The 20,863-nt window shown below is 38.1% G+C and overlaps 1 protein-coding gene across 1 annotated transcript in view; it reads left to right on the forward strand.

Moving 5' to 3' along the window:
* The window catches only part of SPPL3 (signal peptide peptidase like 3), a 135,380-nt gene that overhangs the window by 73,782 nt on the left and 40,735 nt on the right, over positions 1-20,863 (forward strand). The window contains exon 2 of the mRNA XM_028116494.2: positions 18,590-18,667. Coding sequence (XP_027972295.1) covers positions 18,590-18,667 — 78 coding nt within the window. The remainder of the gene's footprint in view (positions 1-18,589; positions 18,668-20,863) is intronic.

The following is a 20,863-nucleotide window of genomic DNA, read 5'->3' on the forward strand; positions in this document are numbered from 1 at the left end:
CTCCTTTTTTCAACCAGGCTTCTGGGAAACCTTCCACACAGTTCACCACACCCAGCGCTTGATGTCTGTCTCGCGTCTTTACCTGGCTGATTTCCACAGTGCTTAGATACTCACTATTCTTTGAAGGGAATTCAACTGTCCCTTTTCATATATTAATTCAATATGAAGAGTTTCTAACATGAATCTTATAAAAGTACATGATTAATTTATCTTAGGAAACCAAGCTTTGAATTTAAGGAAATTTCTGCTTACGATACTTCCAAACCTGCTGTCTTCTCTGAACTTGTTGCACCTTCTTCACTCCGTACTGGATAAGCCTACATCCTACTTCACGGAAGAGGATGAGACCTTCTGTCATGAGTACTTTCATAAAACCGCATCTGTAACGGCAGCCCATTATTGCTTATCTGACCTTTCTGGTCTTGGTAGAGAAGGTGGTTTTGTGGTTTTTTTGTGTTTTTTGTGTTTTTTTCCTCCTCTCTAAAGCTAACCCCTTCTTTCCTGTTTTCTCTGGAATCTTGCCCACATAATCATTTCTCTCCTCTGGTTATCCTTAATCTCTCTTTCTCTAAGAATTTCCATTTTCCTTTTATTCCAAGTGGCATAGGTCTCCCATCTTTGAAAGTATGTCAATAAACAAAGTCACCCTGCCTGTCTTTCATATTACCATTCAGTTGCATTCCAGGGTTTAGTCCTAGACTTCCTCCAGCAGTGATGGGACTTAACTGCTTCCACTTTCTATCTGCCATTCAATGGAAACTGCTCTAGAAAATCACCTATAATCTCTCTTAAACCAAATGGCCTATTCTCAACCCTCACGCTCTTCTGCTTTTTTGGGAAAGAATATGGGGTAGTGGTTAGAAGTGTGGACCTTTGGAGCCATACTGTGTTCACATACTGTTTCTGACACTTTCTGTATAACTTGGGGCAAATTCCTTAGCATCTGCCTCACCGCCCCAGTTTGCTCAGTACATATGCTCAGCATTTAACTCTTCCATGTTGTATCCCCAAATGACCTTTTTTTCCCCTCAGCTCTAAACTCTCTCTTAGTAATTCCTAATTTCCATTGTGCCACTGTTCGGGATAATTGAAACCAAAGATTAAATGCTGGGTGAAAATGTTTTGCTGTCAGAGAGTGAACCCAGTCCAGCAGTGTCTAGGCTCTAGGAGATGAGATTTGAAGGAGAGGAAATGGATTAGGGCTTTTGAAGTCAAAAAATAGCAGAGTATCTTAGTTCCTTATTAAGAAGGTGGAGTGTCTGGGTATTGCAGGTTGCTGGGGCTTGCTGATTAGGGAAGCATTGGACCAAAAGGAGATGGTCTATGTCTAGAGGATTCTTCTGTCTTGGTTTGTGACTTCTTCTGTCTTGGTTGGTGACTTCCAGCTGCCTCTACTACCAATGTGAGGTACCTGGACCTGGATTTTGGTGTCCAGTCAGGTGTCCCCACTGTCAGGCTAAGTGGCCGGATCACTGTTTGTCATCCTGTAGAAATTTTCACTCTTGTCTCTCCTTCATTCCCTTTGCCCAGTGTTGTCACCGGGTCTCGGTATTTCTTTCAAAATATAGTTTGTAACTGTTTTACCTCTTCTGTTTCCACTTATTAATCTGGGCTTTCTCACTTAAGGCCTGGATTCTTATACGAGTTTTAGTTGGTCTCCTTCATTCCAGTCTCATCTCTTCTACCCCTTCCTTCTACATTGGATATTTCTACCTGATTGATTTTCCAAAATATTGTATCATTTTTATGATTTTATTCCATTGACAAAAGTAGTATTTCTAGGTGAGATTAAAACTGCAGCAGATAGGGCGCCTGGGTGGCTCAGATGGTTAAGCATCTGCCTTCGGCTCAGGTCATGATCCCAGAGTCCTGGGATCAAGTCCCGCATCGGGCTCCTTGCTCCTTGGGAGCCTGGTTCTCCCTCTGCCTCTCTCTCTCTCTCTCTCTCTCTCTCTCTCTCTCTGTCTCTCATAAATAAATAAAAATAAAATCTTTAAAAAAAAAATAAAATCCTAATGACAAACCCAGAATCCTAGTATACCATATGTAATCTGCTCACTTAAATAGAAGCTAATCTTTCAGTTAGTCTCTCTGGAATTCCACTCTTCTGTGAGACAAGAGAGACTTGCTCCTATTGATATTATTCTCCTTCTGTACCTATATCCTCTTCCCAGAGTTTAAGACTTTAGTAATAAAGATGTTCCATTTGTGTTACTAAATATGACTGTCCAGTCGATTTAAGGTAGTGTCATAGAGGGGAGGACATACTATGGGAAAGGGACTGAGGGGTCTGTCTACTCTTTAATGTTTGTTCAGCCCTATCTGCAAATAAACTTTCTAAAAACGTTCTTAATAATCTGTTACAGGGGCACCTGGGTGGCTCAGTGGGTTGAGTGTCTGAATCTTGGTTTCGGCTTAGGTCGTGGTCTCAGGGTCATGGGATTGACCTCCATGTTGGGCTCCACGTTGGCACTCAGCAGGGAGTCTGCTTTAGATTCTCTTTTCCTCTGCCCCTCCACCCACTCACAGGCTTTTGCTCACTCACTCAATAAATAAATAAAATCTTTTTGAAAAAATTCTGTTATACGAGCGCCAGGGTAGCTCAGATGGTTAAGCATCTGCCTTGGGCTCAGGTCCTCAGGTCATGATCTCCAGGTCCTGGGATCCAGCCTTGAATTGGGGGGGAGGGGGGGTTCCTGCTCAGTGGGAAATCTCCTTCTCCCTCTCCCTCTTCCCCCGACTTGTTCTCTCTCTCTGTCAAGTGAATAAATCTTTAAAAAAATCTGTTATAGTAGCTGCTTAAAATTTTTTTAAGCTGCCTTTTCAAATGAATTAGAGTGTGAGAGTTTGTTGTCATTTCCTGTGTCAAAAGAGGGGTGGTCAGTAACCAGAAAAATAACATTTACCTGCAAGTAGCATTTAGTGCTGAATCAGGATCTCAATTGGTGTGATTGTATGACTAAATAAATCTTAAAATATGTATGTAATTGTAATGTCGGTGCTTTTAAAGTTTAAGAAAACTTTTACCTTTAAATTTGGCTTTTTAAAAATAAATTCTGTAGATGGGATGTTACATTTAACTGTAGAACATAAGCTTTTAGCATTTGGTTAAAAATAAATGAAAAATAGAGCCAAATCAGAAATCACAAGCACTTCTTTTTCTTAACATGTCTTCTGAGATCCTAAACACAGTTTTTAAAAATGTTCGTGTTATTTTAAAAATTCACGTAATACAAAAATGTGAAATAGTCCCATTTTTAATAAAAGTGGGATTATGTGATAACTTGTTCTTTAGCCTGCTTCTTCCTGTAATAGTTTTCCATGTTATCCTTTTAAAATTTCTTCATGGTGGAGTGAATTATACAAAACACAATGACTATAGTAAAAAGAAAAAGGCTGATTAACCTATGTTTCAGTTACTTCATCTACGTGATGCACTACTTAATAGAAGATTGTTATTGCTTAGAGGAGGGAGTCATCAGCCTGTAGAGATGGTAACTGAACCCATGACAGTGGACAGTGTCACCCAAAGACAATTTGTGGAATAAGAAATGAAGAGAACTGATGACAGAACCCTGATGGGCAGAGAAAAAGGAGACTAAGAAGTTTAGGAGCCAGAGGTACAGGAAGAAATGCAGAAGAAAACTGTGGAAGCTGGAACAAAATTGTTTCAGGAAAAGGAGGCAGTCACTTGTCAGATCTTGCAAGGAGCCAGAGGGAGCATGTCAAGTAAGATACTGACTGAAGTTTAATAGATGAAATAAGATTGTTGTTGATCTTGGGGAGGGGAAGAGCATGTTGCATGGAGTACTGAGGGCAGAAGCCAGATTGTGTCAGGAAGACACTGGCAGAGATGGCAATCCACCCTGAATCCCTAGAAAGTTGGACCTGGCCTGTTTAACCTTTCTGGCCGTTGTTCTTTTCACTACATCACCACCCTCTCCCCCTCCCCCAACCATTGTAACCCCCCAAGAAATACTCTTGTGGAAGTACATTCTAGCTCTTGCTCATTCTCTTGCTCTGTTTTTCCCACCCATGCTTGCTCCCTCACATCTCTTGCTTCTCTTAGTCTTCTCTAGCCCAGCTGAACTACTGGACTATTTGTAATCTCCCAGCAGACTGTACTCTCACATAAGCCTCCAAGCTGAGCCTCTACACCTATCCACTTAACTTGATAGCCTCTTTACTTCTCTCTTTCCTTATCAGACAATTCTTGTTGGGTGATAGGGGGCTGGGTCTTTATCTTGGAGTGCCAGCACTTATCAGAGTACTAATTTCAATAGTCATGCATGCAGTGATGCATTAGATAGGATGGGACAGTGACAGAAGCAGTTATTACTGTTGGAGTGAATAACAGACATTAGATTTTGCAAGGTGATGGGGAGATTTGTTTGGTTTTAGATGTGTTGAATTTGTGGTGACTATAGTCTGTGAAGGTAGAAGTACCTTCATGGGGCACTGGAGATTTCTTACTGAAATTCAGACGGTCTTAGAAATTCCCCTTGTTCTTGGACATTTCCTTTTAACTCTGGTTTATCTTGACAGAAGTAATGGAGGCACTGTGACTTAAATTGTCAGGGTCTTTTTGCTTTTCTATGGAAATAGATTTGTCACTAGGAGAGGTTAGCTACCAGGAAATGACTAAGTGTCAACCTGTAGCATCCACTTTTTTTTTTTTAAGATTTATTTATTTATTTTAGAGAGCACGTGAGCGCAGGAGGAGGGAGAGGGAGAATCTCAAGCAGACTCCCCGCTGAGCGTGGAGCCTGAAGTAGGGCTTGATCTCAAGACTCTGAGATCATGACCTGAGCCAAAATCAAGAGTCAGGTGCTTAACTGACTAAGCCACCAGGCACCCCTGTAGCATTGCAAATTTCTTCTTAAAGTCCAAATTTTGGAATTGTGTGCATGCTTTCAAGACTTTGTTTACAGAATAATATGTAAAGTTATTATATTATCAGCATTAAATGGCAGAGAATAATCTTGTAATGAGACTCATGAAGTGAAAATCAGTTTGCTGCATGTTTTTAAGAGCAATGTTAAAAAATCCCTTTTTTTAAAAAGAATTATTGTGATAAAATCAACACAAAAGTTACCAGTTTAACCATTTGTAAGTATACAGATCAGTTGCACTAAGTCCATTCACTTAGGTTGCTGTGCAGCCATCACCACTATCCATTTCTGGAGCTTTTTCATCATCTCAGACAGAACTCTGTACCCATTATACAATAACTCCCAGTCCTGCAACCTCTACTCTACTTCGTCTCTCTACGAATTTACCTCTTCTAGGCTCCTCATATAAATGGAATCAAACACTATTTGTCCTTTTGTGTCTGGCTTATTTAGCTTACCGTATTTTCAGAATTGCCTCCCTTTTTAAGCCTGCATAATACTCAGTTGTATATATATATACGCCACATTTGCTTTATCCATTCATTCATTGCTGGACACTTTGGTTGCTTCCATCTTTCGGCTGTTGTGAATACTGTTGCTATGAACATGTATACAAGTACCTGTTGAGTCCCTGCTTTCAATTGTTTTGGGTATATACATAGGCCTTAACTAGTTTTATGGGCATATATTATGAGAGTATTTAGACATCCAGGAACAGTTCCTTTATGAAATATTAATTTTGGCCAGCATGTCAACACAAATTTTTGTAAATTTGTAAGGAAATTTATTTAGTTCAAGTTCTAAGGCAATCTTGAGATTAGAATAATGATACAAAATGTCTTTGAAAAGCTGCGTTATAAGTTTCTTTTCTGAAAATGAGTTCCTTGGTCAAATGAAAATACACAAACCTCTTTATTCCAGCTTGTACCTGTCTACTTTGAGAAAAACAATTGCCTAGGTTTTTCCCTTGCCTTAAAAATACATCTGTTACAGCTAATACAGGTCTACTTCTGGCTGCTGATGTATTAACACAGAGGTCACAATTATGTTGCTGAGTGTATGCTCAAATCACAGAAAAATGCACATGCTTTTGAAATTGCAATATGAGGATTTGTCTAAAAGAGTAGTTCACAGGAAAGAAAGGAAGCATATATTGCCATGGAATCCTTCAGTATGGGGTGGTCTTTCTGTTTCACTGGAGCACTGTAAACCCTTTCTTAATCTGTCCTACGCAGTAAAATCCATCTGAAAACAAAATGACTACAAATCATCTTTACTGCCTTAGAGACTAATACCTTTCTTTCATAGGAATTTGCTCAGTCCACAGATTTTGCATTTCTGATGGAAATAATTTTTTACTATACTGGCTGGGTAAAATGTAAAATATTAACATATGGTACATCTCATATATGTTCTTTCCATAAAGTGTTTGGTGCTAATGAAGGGATATGAAAGAATGAAAATTCATTTCTGATCCAGAAAGATTCTGATATTGGAAATCCACCCATCTTCATGGTGTGACTCAGAGATGTTCGTGACTCTTGCTAGACTACATACACACACCTCTTTGTGCAAAGCAGGAAATAGTGCCTCCCTGGCCGAGTGGGCTCAGGCTCATAAACAGTCACTTTTGTGAAAGGAAAAGATGACCCTCCCACCAGGTAGTTGCATCCACCCACTAGGACACAAGGTTCTGCTCATCAAACTTTGTGCCCAATGTCAGGCTGCATCCTCTAGGAGGAAGAGGTAGGTTGTATTTTAACATTTGCTGGCCCTCTTAGCCAGGTGGCCTTGCACAGTAACAACAGTATACAAGGGTTAGCAAACTGTTTCCATATAGGACTAGATAGTAAATATTTTGAGCTTTGTGAGCCATGTGGAGACTGTCACAACTTTACAGCTCTGCCAGTGAAGCACTAGAGCAGCAATAAACAATACCTGGATGAATGATGAATGAGCTTGACTGTGTTTACTGACTAGCAGTAGGCCATAGTTTGCCCACTCCTGGTATGTGGCAACCCGTAGCACCTCCCATAACACTTTATCTCTCTACTAAAACATTACATTCTTTCACCTTGTATGCTGTGTCTTTCTTAGATTGTAACCATCTTAAGTGTCTTACTTTGTATCTTGCACAGATTTAATTTATTAAAATTTTATTTAATAAGATTACCTATTCCATTATTAAGCTTAGGATATATATTTGGGTTTTTTTTCCTTATAATATGGAAAAATGTGGAAGGGGATTGTGGGCATTATAATGTTAGACAAATATTTTAGATAAAGATGCAAATTAAGGGGCGCCTGGGTGGCTCTCAGTTGGTTAAGCTTCCAACTCTTGGTTTTGGCTCAGGTCATGATCTCGCCATTGTGAGATTGAGCCCTGCATCGGGCTCCCCACTCAGTGTGGAGTCTACTTCAGATTCTTCTTCTGCCACTCCTCACTCGTGTGTGTGCTCTCTCTCTCTCACACACACAAATAAATAAAACCTTTAAAAAAAATACACATTAAATCTTCTTTCAACATACTCTACCTTAAAGGGAAAGATTGTTGCATTTCTAAGGCCTTATATATAAGTCATTTTACATACCATATTTAAAGCCAAAAATCTTGCATAGCAAAAAAATTGTTCACTACTTCTTGTTGTTTTGTTTTAGAATTGCACATGAGAATATGCTAGCAGTTTGTATAGCCAGGGCTTGTGGATAAATGTATAAGGCAGCAATTCTCAAAGTGTGGTCCTTAAATCCCTCAGGGTTCCTCAGACCCTTTCAGGGGGGCTATAGGGTCAAACTGCATAATGCCATTAAAGTTATTTGTCTTTTTCATTTTGAGTTTTGTTTTTTTTTTCTTATGGTGAAAAGTGGTGATGGTTAAAACCACTGCTGGGCTATAACAGGAATCAAGGTAGTGTCATCAAACTATACTCGTAATCACTGTATTCTTCACCACCATGCACACACTGTTAAAAAAAGAAAAAAAGGCAGTTTCACTTAGGGTGAAGCAGTGAAAATTACTTTTATTAAATCTCAGCCCTTGAGAACACATTTTTTAATAATGAAATGGAAAGTTCTCATTAAGCACTTCTGCTGTTACTAAAGTATCATTGGTTTTCTTGAAAAAACACTTGTGCAGTCAGTCATGTCAGATGCTGGCTGAATTGGCTACTTTTTTCTTGGAACACTGTTTTTACTTAAAGAATGACTAGCAGACAAACTAGAGTTACTCACCCTTTGATGTTTGACAGTTAGTTTCTCCAAAATGAATAAAGTGAGCCTGTCACTCAACACACACACACACACACGTGCGCACACAGTACTTTCGCCAGTGATGAAATTTGAACTTCTTAGTGAAAATTAGAATTTTGGAAAATGTCTATCTGTTATCATTAGCCTCAGGAATGATATTAACAAATGTGGTTTTTCAGATACTGTATAACGAAATGTGACAACATGTGGAAAAGCTATGTATCTCAGTGAATCAGTGTTTTCCAGATGACCAATATGTGATGTTATAAAAATCATCCATGGGTAGAAGATCCATTCAAAGTAAGGCATAATCCATTGGATTTTAACATAACATATAATCCATTGGATTTTAACATAATAACAAAAATTCACTGATACGGTTTCAGATTTCACTTTGAAGCTAACCTTTAAGAAATTACCACTGGCTGAAGTTCAGTGTTGTATGAAAGAAGAGGATCCTCATTTATCTAAAAATGTTATTACAATACCTCTCCCTTTTCCAACTACCCACCTATGTAAGGCCAGATATCCTTCTCTGTAGCATTCAACTAAAGCAGTGTATGGCAACAGACTGAATGCAGAAGCAGGTATGAAGAGTCTGGCTGTCTTCCTTTTAAGCCAGACATTAAAAAGCTATGAAGAAATGTAAGAGAATGCCGCTTGTCTCACTAAATTCTTTTTTGTTTTAGAAAATAGTTCTTTTTCTTTTAAAAAATTTATGCTCAGGGTACTTGCGTGGTGCAGTTGGTTAAGTGTCTAAGTCTTGGTTTTGGCTCAGGTCATGATCTCTGTGTCATGAGATGAAGCCCCGTGTTTGGCTCTAAGCTCAACGCCAACCCAAGGCAGAGTCTGCTTGAGACACTCTCCCCCTCTGCCCCTCCCCCCTGCTCTCTCTTTCTCTCTCTCTAAAGTAAATAAATATTTTAAAAAATTATGCTCATATGTAATGGTTTTGTTAGATTTAAATGAGTTAGTAAATGTTTTTAATTTTTCTCAGTTTTAATTTCTAATTGTTATTACCCACAGGAACAAAAACGCTAAGGGATCTTCATTTCAAGAGTGTAAATAGTTACAAGATGAAAAAGTTTGCATAGTGCTAGTTTAGGGCACTGTCTGTGCCGGGTTGGAATATTAGTTGCTTGGTTTGTTGGATGGATAAGAATGCTTTCATTGTATAGCTGGAAGGCTGACACATAGAACACATTATAGAACAGTACTCTCTGTGTCTCAGTTTGGCATGATTTGTGTTATAAGCACTTGCTGGTAAAGCAGCTAGAAATAGATGTTTGTAGAGTAATTACTAAATAAAATCCAGCATGGTTCTAAAAATCTTAGGGTGTAGAATATATAATCTTACTGTATATGAGAGAACTTTCTGGTAGCTTTTTGTCTTTGTCTATTAAGGCTTGGGGGAATGTAGTGAAAGAATTAGGGGTTTCATAGTGACCATATAAAATACCTCAATAGCTAACCTGTACTAATACATCACTTGGCAAAGTCTCCCACCTCTGTTTTAAGTACATTTGGCTAACCTGATTTTGGCATGTCTAAAATACATGTATTTAGTTTCTTTTTAAATTTCAGTAGGAATTCCCTTGTTTCGGGGTGTAGAGTGTGTTCCTGTCTTTAATGTGCATCGAGTCTCTGGAAAAAACACCTCCCTAGGAGGTCTTGAGAGATGAAACATTTCTGCTGATGGCTTTGGGAGTTTGAAGTATGGGATAGGAGGAGGTTGTGAAATAAAGAAGATGGCAGGGCTTTGATTTCCTAGAATTGGCAGACTACCTCCCCTTTTTCCTTGGAATACCTTTCCCTTCCTGCCTCCCCTACTTTGGTTGTACCCCCAAAGCCCAGACCCCAATACTGTAGTAAAGTTCTAGGATCTCTGCATACTTCGGAAGTGCTGTTGATTCTTTCCTCACTTCTTTTTGTGCACCAAGAGAAGAGGAGAGAGTGGTATGGATGAGGCCCTCTTCTCCCGTCATTATCAGCAGTGAGGAACAAAAGAGCTGTGGGTTAGACCCTAGGGCTGGCCAGTTTTTTTAAAAAGTGACTCAAGAGAAGGATTTTTCTTGGGTTGACTAAACCAACCAGTTATGGAATTAATAAGTCATAGGAATAAAAGGCACAGCATAAGGAATATAAGCAACAATATTATAATAGTTGTATGTAACAGTTGTATGGTAGCTTGTGGTGAACATAGCATAATGTGCAAACTTGGTGAATCACTATGTTTTACACCTGACACTAATGTAACATTGGGTGTCAACTATACTCAAAAAAAGTAAATAATCAGTTTTCAGTGGCCTGAAAACAGTGCTAATTTACCTATAACATGCCAGTGATCAGCCAAACAGACATATTTTTGGTAATACTTAAAATTTTGGAGGAAAAACATATAAAAACCTAGAATCTTGAAAATAAAGATTAGTTGGGCCTTCAAGTTTATCTAAGCCAAAAGAGGATTTTATAGAGACCAGAAAGATGTAAAGCCTTGCCCAGGGAAGATCACATGGCTAGTTATAGTATAATTAAAGATAGAAACTAGAGCTTCCTGACTCCCAAGTTTGTCATCAGATGATCGAGTCAATTTGGGAGACTCTGGAGTGAGGCTGCCTATGTTCAGAACCGCACCTGGCTCCTCACCTCAAAATGGTGATAATCACACATGTCCACAATTCCCAAACCCCAAATTCTGAAAACCCAGAGTTTTTCTGTAATTCTTCTGGAAGCAAAACCTGACCTAAGCTGATATGAAGCGGTTTCTAATCTTTATCTTATTTAGTGTGGTTATTCATGTTTCACTACAGAAACATTAATATTTGATTATGGGGTACTGCACTAGACCCCAGTGAGGGTGTTTTCTGTGTAAGATCCAAAAAATTTGGAATTCTGCAACACATCTGTTCACAAGGTATTGTTTTGGCTAGGGGGTTGTGGACATGTAGGACTTAACCTCACAGAATGGTTGTGAGAATTAAGCACTCAATAAAATGTCGGATGTTACTCTTACCACCAAGAAAACCCCAGAAGCCCAGTTTTTAAATAAAATATGGGCATCTTCCTATACAAGTATATGTCAGTGCAGTCATAAGAACTTTCTGCTTTGATGGAAATATTCTTTATCTGGCCATTCAATCCAATAGCCACCAGCTACTGGACACTTGAAATTCAACTAGTATAACCAGTGAACCAAATTTTTAATTAAATTTAAATAACCACATGTGGCTAGTGGCTAATGGCCGTTTTAGTGCTAGTGGCTGCTATATATATATTGGACAGTGCAGTTTGATATTTGAGTTTATGTTCCATTCAGTCTTTACTTTAGCTATTTTTGTAATTATCTATTTGTATTGATTAAAATACAACATGACCCAGCAGACTGTTGGCTAAGACAGCTGGTGTGAGGGGGGAGAACTTGTGTTTCTAACTACATCCTAGGCTTATCATCAGCTAAATAGTTCCTTCTGTCCTCAGGAATTTTTAAAGACTTAATAGTAAAGTGTACATATTCCTACTTAAACTTGATACAGGCAACCTCTAGTGAAGTAAACATAAGTGATTGATAAAACATAATGCATCTATGCGACTGAGTCCCTAAACTTAGAGAATGTAAGTGGCAGAAGGTTTTCTGGTAAATGTGAAAAAAGAAAAACTTCATCGTCAAGTTGTTTTAGGATAGCAGAATGTTCTAACATGTTCAGTGTCTGTGACAAAATGTGCTAGCATGTTCACATTTCGTAAGCAGATGTTATTTTCCAAAAATGATTTCTATACACGTTTGAAATGTAATATTATGTATAATATCAATGTTTTTGATAGCCTCTAGGCCTGACAGGAGTTGTTAGAGCGCATCTGCCAGTGCACAAGATGAAGTGCTTCCTCATGTTTTTCACAGGAGATTTGACTGTTCAGTGTCAGGATATGGACGTTATCTTTACCTGTGGGATTCCATAGTTTGCCTTTGAAAAAAGGGCAATAGAAATGTTCCTGTCTTCACTAAATCTTAAATTGACGAAAAAGAGCAACACAGGCACAGGCATCCATTTGTTTCTGTTGAGGTCAGAAACAACAGTCTACCCTCCTAATTTTAGAAAGTAAAGTGAGATGGGCGCCTGGGTGGCTCAGTTGGTTCAGCGACTGCCTTCGGCTCAGGTCATGATCCTGGAGTCCCGGGATCGAGTCCCACATCGGGCTCCCTGCTCAGCAGGGAGTCTGCTTCTCCCTCTGATCCTCTTCCCTCTCGTGCTCTCTCTCTCTCATTCTCTCTCTGTCAAATAAATAAACAAAATCTTTAAAAAATAAATAAATAAATAAAATAAACTGTTCTTTTAAAAAAAAAAAAGTAAAGTGAGATGAAAAAGTGTGAAGCATTGGGAGATCCTGCCGTAGTTAATACCTCGGAAATAAGAATTTTTAGATAGTGTGTATGTGGCTAAAAGTTGTATTCATTGAACCTAGAAGATTTCTCTCAAAGAAAAGAAAAAGAAGAATGCTTTCTATTTTGTCAGGTTTTCTAATGTCTTAATTTTATACCCAAAGGCCAATAAGGTAAGGCAATAGAAAAGAATAGCTCCTGGTATGTAGTTGAGTTTTCAAAAAGAGTAAGTTATAGAAGAATATGTGCATGTCTGTTTTTATGGCTGTGTATACATTCTGCAATTTATATAGAAGGATGCACACACCCAATTGTGAACAGTGTCTACTCCTAGGGAATGGGAGTGCAGAAAACGGGGAGGGAGGAGGCAGTTGTACTTTTGTTTCTAACCTGTTATTTGGATTGTTAGAATAAACATGAATTATTTTTGTAATTTTTAAAAAATATTTTTATTTATTTGAGAGAAAGAGAGTGAGAGAGCGCGCACGTGAGCAGGGGGTGGAGCAGAGGGAGAGGGACAAGCAGACTCCGAGCTCAGCATGGAGCCCAGTGTGGGGCTCAGTCTCACAACCCTGAGGTCATGACTGAGCTGAAATCAAGAGTCGCACACTCAACTGACTGGGCCACCCAGGCGCCCCATTTTTGTAATTTTTTAAAAGAAAGTACTGTTTTTAAAATGCAAATTGGCTAAAATTAATTTAAACCGTATTCTGTATAATAAATTCTTTGTGTTAAAAAGCTTTTTGTAAAACTTCCGTAATGGTAGTTTGAGTTGAAAATGTATGACATTTCAAATAACCCATAACTTCTAATTATGTGATACTTGGTACAGTTTGCAGTGTAATAACTTTTTTAAATGTTATAAATTATAAAATACCATGGATATATCAGGAGTCAGCTTTCACCAAATTTTCTTGTATAGATTGGAAAAATAAAACTGTTTAAAAGAAACCATTTTCTGAAACTATGCATTTAGTTCTGCAATGGGTAGCATGCTCATTGGCTGGTAGCCCTGGTCAGCCTCTTTAGAAGGCATTTTGCACATGGTCAAACCCTTGCCTTGAAAAAGACTGAAGAAAGTCAGTGACTGCAAGATGGTCAGCCACAGAGACAAGAGCAGAGCCCAGAGGATCTGTGGAAGACAAAGAGCTGGTTTAGTAACAGTTCAACCCCAGACATCTAGAAGTCTTAAGTGATGAGTCTCTGGAGAGTCTCCACTGATTTGAGAGATGCAGGAAAAGGAATAAACAATAATATGAGTTCTTAAGATACTGAGTTTGGGAAGTTTAGACTCTAATCTACCTTTTAGGTAATGACAATAGGCTTCAAAATACAAAGGGTACAAAAAAGCCAAGGCATCCACTCCAAGTGAAACACCAGCAAAAGAAAAGATCCTTTAAAAAAGAAAAAAAAAAGGGGCGCCTGGGTGGCTTAGTCGTTAAGCGTCTGCCTTCAGCTCAGGTCATGATCCCAGGGTTGTGGAATCGAGCCCCTCATTGGGCTCCCTGCTCGGCGGGAAGCCTGCTTCTCCCTCTCCCACTTCCCCTGCTTGTGTTCCCTCTCGCTGTGTCTCTCTCTGTCAAATAAATAAATAAAATCTTAAAAAAAAAAAAAAGTCTGCCTTTGTTTTTTATAACCCTGGAATCTGGAAAAAATTTAAATTTTTTTAAAAATGCCTACTAGCCTTTAATCATGTGAAAACCTGCTTAAGCTCACTTTTAATCAATTTTTAAAATTTTAATTACATCAGAAAATTAATGCAAATGAAAGCCATATTGAGATACCAATTTTCATGTTTCAAATTGGTAAAAATTCCAAAATTAGATGACACTCACTGTTCGCAAGGCTTTGGAAAGAGGAACCCTAATAGTTGCTGGTGAGAATGCAAAATGATACAAGCTCTCTGGAGGGCAGTTTGGCAATATCTATCAGATTGCATGTGTATTTCCTCTGTGATCCGCAGTCTCACTTTTAAGACCTTTGTTCTACACAGACGTGTCATTTCATGTGTGCATTGCAGGTATAATTTACATGGCTTTTTTTGTAGAAGTGCAGTTAAGAGAATTTTTGGAAACAACCACTGTGTCCATCTAAAAGGGATTTGTTAAAAAAACAAAACAAAAACAAACCCTGTGTTTTTCAGTGTAGCCACACAATAGAATACTGTGCAGCTTAAAGAAAATAAAGAGAAAATCTGCACATACTGATACAGAGGAAGATCTCTAGGCTATATTGTAAAAGGAGGGTAGAGGGAGTACAGAGTCCTACCTTTTGTATAAGAAATGGTGAGAAATAATATGTGTATATTATATATTCTAGAAGGCTCTACAAGAAACTAATAAAAGTGGTTATCTAAAGAGGACTTGGGGGAAACTAGATGGGAGTGAGACTTTCTGGTGTGCACCTTTTGATACACATAGTTTTGATTTTTGTACCATATGATTATATGGTTTTCCAAAAAAATTGTTTTTAATTTTAAGAAAATGTTCCTTCTAAACAGATGTCATTTGTTTTCAGAATTTTAAGAAGAGATATTTACAAAAGTGATTATGTTGAAGCAAGAAACATAATTCTAAAATAAAGAGAAATTGATTAAGTTTTCCTAATATACGAAATGTAGTCTTGTGGTGGGTAAGCCCTGTCTACGTCGTCTGATTGTCTGTCTAAAAGAGGACACGTTGGCCCACCACAGCTGCATCGCTGAACACAGGCTAGCAGAGAGGCTAGGGTGGCTGTCCTGTCTCCTGCATCTTCCATTCCCTCCGCTGAGTGAAATTTTAGGAAGGGGTGGTTCGGTGGGATGCTGTGGTTCAGAACTCATGACCCAGAACAGACGTTCCTGTATTCATCTGCCTCTCAAACTTTTAACTGTCTCACCGATTTTCACATTAACTGTGAAAAAGGTGTTTTTTTTTTCTTTTTTAACTTTTTATTGTGGAAGTTTTCAAAATACACAAAAGTAGAAGAGTGTAATTGACTCGAATAACATGGGTTTGAACTGCATAGGTCCACTTACACATGGATTTTTTTTTTTTTTTTTTGGTAAATACACTACAGGGCTATAAATGTACTTTCCTTATGATTTTCTTAACGTTTTCTTTTCTCTAGCTTTATTATAAGAGTACAATATGTAATATAACATACAAAATATATATTAGTCAACTGTTGATGTTATTGGTAAGGCTTTTGGTCAACGGTTAAGTATCTGAGGAGTCAAAAGTACATGGATTTTCGACTGTGAAGGTGGGTCAGCATCCCTGACCCCTAGGTTGTTCAAGGGTCAGCTTTATAATGAATTCCCATCTACCTATCATTCTAGCTTCAATAATTAAAAATAATTGTACCTTTTAAAAAATCTATTCCCTGCCTTTTTTTTCCCTCTGGGACATTTTAAAGCAAACCTTAAATCCTGTCATTTCACCCAGTTACTTCAGTATGTGCCTCTAAAAACTGAAGATCAAAAAAATGACACTACAGATCACAGTATCTTATCCTGAAATTTCACTGTGTCCTATTTTTTAGAAAGATAAAGGAAACTTCTCCTCTGTACTCACTAGTCTTTCCCTCCTCACTGGGATAATTTCCACTCAGCATACACAAAAGGTTGAATATCTCCTGTCTTAAAAAAAAAAAATTCAGACCCAGTCGGTTAAGCCAAAACTCTTGGTTTGGGCTCAGGTTGTGGTCTCAGGGTGTCATGGGATCGAGCCCCAAATGGGGCTCCACGCTCAGCCCAGGGTCTGCTTACGACTCTCTCTCCCTCTGCCCCTCCCGCCCGCTGCACGTGCATGCAGTCTTTCTCTCTCTCTCAAATAAGTAAATCTTCAAAACAAATTTTTTTCAGGCCTCCCTTATCCTTACATTCCCCTCCCTCTGCTGTTCCCTTCCTCATGCCTTTGAAAAAAATGTCAGTATCCATTTGCCTAATTCTAATTCTCAGCCAGTTCCAGCCTGACCCCCATCACTACCATACCTTAAAGTGTTCTTGCTACGGTCACAGGTGACTTACATGGTAAATAAATCCAATGGACACCGGTTTTTATCTTACTTGCTATCTCTGCAGCCTTCAGCACAGGTGACCTCTCCCTCCTAATACTAACAATGAATGATTGTTAATTGAGTACGCACTGTGTTCAGCTCATTATAGGAATTGTCTCATTTGATTTTTTAAAAAAAGATTTTATTTATTTGACAGAGAGGGAGCACAAGCAGGGGGAGGGGCAGAGAGAGAGGGAGAAGCAGGCTCCCCATGGAGCAGGGAGCCCAATGTGAGGCTCGATCCCAGGACCCCGGGATCATGAGCTGAGCCAAAGGCAGACGTTTAACCAACTGAGCCACCTAGGCACCCCTCATTTGATTGTTTAATATCTATTTAAGGTAGGTGCCATTATTCACATTTTATAGGTGAAGGAGCTGAACTTAAGAGAGGTTGAGTAACTACTGGTAAGTGGCAGAGCAAGGGTTTAAATTCAGGCATCATCTGATCCTGCTGCCTCTATGAAACACTCCCATCACACCCTGCTATCCTGGGTTTTCTGGGTTTTATTCCTCTTTCTCTTTCAGTTTGGGGGGTGTGTCTATGTGTTTTGCAGCTTCTCCTTCTTCCTGGCCTTTATATTTTAGGAGTTTCTCAGGCTTTCCTCCCAGGTCCTCTTTTCACTACTGCTCAGCAGTCTCACACACACCTATGGTTTCAATTACCATATTGAAGGTGATGAGCTCCCAGTATATATCTTTGGCTTAGAGCTGCTTCTGGGCTCTAGACAAACATATCCACCTATCTCCTCAACAGTCCAAAACCCAACATATAAGGAATCTGCTTCCATATGTTGCCTTTTTTGCTTAATGATACAGCCATCCACCAGCTGCTCAGCAGAAAGCTGGGAATGCTTTCTTAGCTCCCGTAAACAATCACCAAATCCATTATTGTGTCTTGTATCTCACTCATTCATCTATTCCCCTAAGGAAAGCCCCCCATCTCTGCCCAGTTCTTCCATAGGATCCACCTATTATATATTCTCAGAGGACCTTGTACTTGTCTCTCTCCCCGTTGCAACATTTTCCATGATTATATTCACTTGCTTGTGTTAACTTTTTGTTTGCATTCCTTTGGAAAGAATGGAGTTTACTTTTTTTATTCCTTTAGAACATTCAATGAGGGTCCAAGACAGTCTTGTTTGTTATTGTATCCCCAGTCGCTAGCAGAGTGCCTGGCACAGAGGCATCATTAAATATTTGCTGAATGAAAAAATGAAGAGAAGTTTGTTTTAGGAAAATCCCTAACAAGAATGATTGGTATGAAGGGTTAACTCCTGGAGACAGACTTAACAAGATTTCTGTTGGTCAAGCTATAGAAGGGAGCTAAAGAATTGCCAGTAGGGTTTAGAGAAGTGGGGTAGTTGGGGATGTGGCAGTTGCAGGACTTGCTGACTGTTGTTACCATGTGTGAAGTAAGAGAAGGGGGTGTTAGGGATGCAGCCGACTTCTAGCTTTGAAGTGAGGGAATCGTGATTCCATTCCTTGAGAGGATCAGATATGAAGGGAAGAATACTGACTTTAATTTTGGACCTTGTTGTCTTGGAAAAACTCCTGTAGGACACCCAGGTGGGGAGAACCAGTGGGCAATTATAAAAATGGAAATGGAATTCAGGAGAGAGATACAGGTTTCACCTCATCACTGAGGAAAAGCAGTAAAATACTATTGACCGTTCAAGTGTAAACTGGTAACAGTGTAATCACTGAGACTTTTTATCTTTGGCACAGTGATGGTAGATATTTTGATACTTCTTAAATTGGGAGTGGATGTTGTAGGCATATGTGGTATACAGAGGTGGGATTTTTACACTGATATCATTTAACATCCTGAGTGCATTAACTAATAATAGCTGTGAACCCACACATGTATTCTTTATATTAAACAAACAGATTTCATTTTAATTATGCTGTTTTGTTCATGCTAATTTACGCTTTTTTTTTTAACTTAAAAACAATAATGAAACTCCACCAGACTGTAAACTCCATGAGGACTTGTGGCATGTGATCTAATTTTTTTCCCCTCTTATTTCTCTAGGGCCTATTCCCTGGTGGATTCCAGTCAAGTGTCTACATTTCTGATTTCCATTCTACTTATAGTCTATGGTAGTTTCAGGTGAGTTTCTCTCAATATGTATGGATTTCAGTTGGAGGTGGAAGAAGCATTACTCTGAAAGTGTGAAAACTTACTGCTCTGTGAAGAGAAACATGACTAACAAGAATTGAGTTAGAGTGGAATAATTCTGATATTTATTCTTTGGTTGGCTGCTGTTAAAATAGTTCATTTTAATGCAAACGTGTAAAAAATGCTTAAAAATTAAAATTTAAGATTGCTTTAATTCTGGTTTTGGAAATAATGACTCACATAAGTGTATTCATTGAAAAGATCAAGGAGAGAATCCTTGACAGTGATTCTACAGAGTTTGAAAGGGAACAGAAAGTTTTCCTTAATATAGAGGCATTGACATTGGTTGAGCCATATGCAGTTACCGATGGTCTACTCTTTTGACCTACAGAAATGATTTCATACAGTTCAACCTACTATTACTAGGATTGTGCCCAAGAATCATTCACCAAGTATTCTCTCTACTGAACTTCGCAATGCTGAGACTGGATCCTCTTGAAATCCCTGTCCTACCAGGCAGCCGTAGGAATGGAATACAAAGGAAAATCCAGAAGCTAGGCGCTTGCTGCTTCTTTTCCCTCCTTATTTGAGAGAGAGGAACTTTAGTGGTTGTATAACTGAGATGTTTTGTGGATTATATATTTACAAATGAAGGCTGCCTGAGAAATTTTAAATAGAGAACTTGAAAGGGGTTGGCAGTGATAAATGAAATAATCAGGTATAAGGATTTTGAACTGCCCAGTTTTATAGCTGTACTTGAATGAGTATTTGATAAAATCAGACCTCTAGGCTTTATCTCAACTCTGGGTAGAACAGGTAAAATACTATTGATAATTCCGGTATCAGCTGATGAAAGTTTTAATCATTGAGATTTCTACTGAGAGCCCTAGGTTCATAACCACTCTTAGGAAGCATTAATCAAACTAGAGGAATTTAGAACCTTATCAACATAATCTTGATATTTTATATCTATACTTTGGACAAGTTTTTTTATTTTTTCTCTTTGAGTATATAGTGTATCAACATTTCAAAAACTACTTTGTAATTAAAAACAAAATCTTTTAGACTCAAAATTCTGATACTACTTTCATTAGTAGAAATGACTTTTTGTTTGCAAAAATATAATTTATATACCGTGTACATTTTCATATGTAAATCATTTATATTTGATTATTTTTACCTAACAAAAAATGTTTTCCATAATCTTCATACAAATTTTTAGTAATTTGATATTTCTTTGTGTTACTGTCTTACTCCACTATTATTGGACATGTGGATTGTTAAAGTGACCATCTTTTTATGTGTTCTTTGGCTGGTTAAATTATTTCCTTAAGACAAATATCTAGAAGTTGAAAAACTTTGTCAGAGAGTGTGAATTGCCTCTTACTACATACATATGGCCATACTGTTTTCCAGAAAGGTTATACCAATTATATGACTGGGCAAATTTTAAACAAAATTTTATATAATAAATGTAGAATTATATAGATGGAAAGGATTTTTCTGGTCAGCTCTCTTATTTTACAAATGGAGGAACTGAAGCCCAACAAGATAAAGTAACTTCACAAAGATTACACAACTGTTTGCTAACAAACTCTGGATTGGAACCCAGTTCTTAATACTTCTGGTCCGTCCAATACATTATGTCTTTTATACTTTAAGGCATTTAAATTGACCTCACTGAATAAGTCTGGAAGTGTTTTCTTCTGTTTCCTGGAAAAGATTATTCAAAATTGTGTTATTTCTTTTTTATGTATATGATAGAACTCACCAGTGATACCACCTAAGCTGGGCTTTTCCTTGTGGGAAGATCATTTTTGTTTTTTCCTACTTTGTTCACTGCTATCTTTTTTTAAGTATTAGGACTATAAAAAATTTTTTTATTGTGATAAAATATAAAATTTACTATTTTTAACCATTTTTAATTATACAGTTCAAACCATAGCATGTTGGAGCTTTTTTTAAGCACACGTTACTGTTCTTTTATTACAGCCATTTTAGTACTAGGATGTGAAATAATACCTCATTTTGGCTTTGATTGCATTTCCCTAATAACGCAGATTAGAATGTTGAAAAGATGTTGAGCATCTTTTCATGTGCTTATTGGCCATATGTTTTTCTTCTTTGGTTAAATGTCTATTTAGATCTTTGGCCATTTTTAAATTGGGTTGTTTTTGTTATACGGAG

Source organism: Eumetopias jubatus, unplaced genomic scaffold (assembly GCF_037043125.1).
Source record: "Eumetopias jubatus isolate StellerSeaLion01/CBP00866 unplaced genomic scaffold, mEumJub1_p1.0 scaffold_16, whole genome shotgun sequence".
NCBI lineage: Eukaryota > Metazoa > Chordata > Mammalia > Carnivora > Otariidae > Eumetopias > Eumetopias jubatus.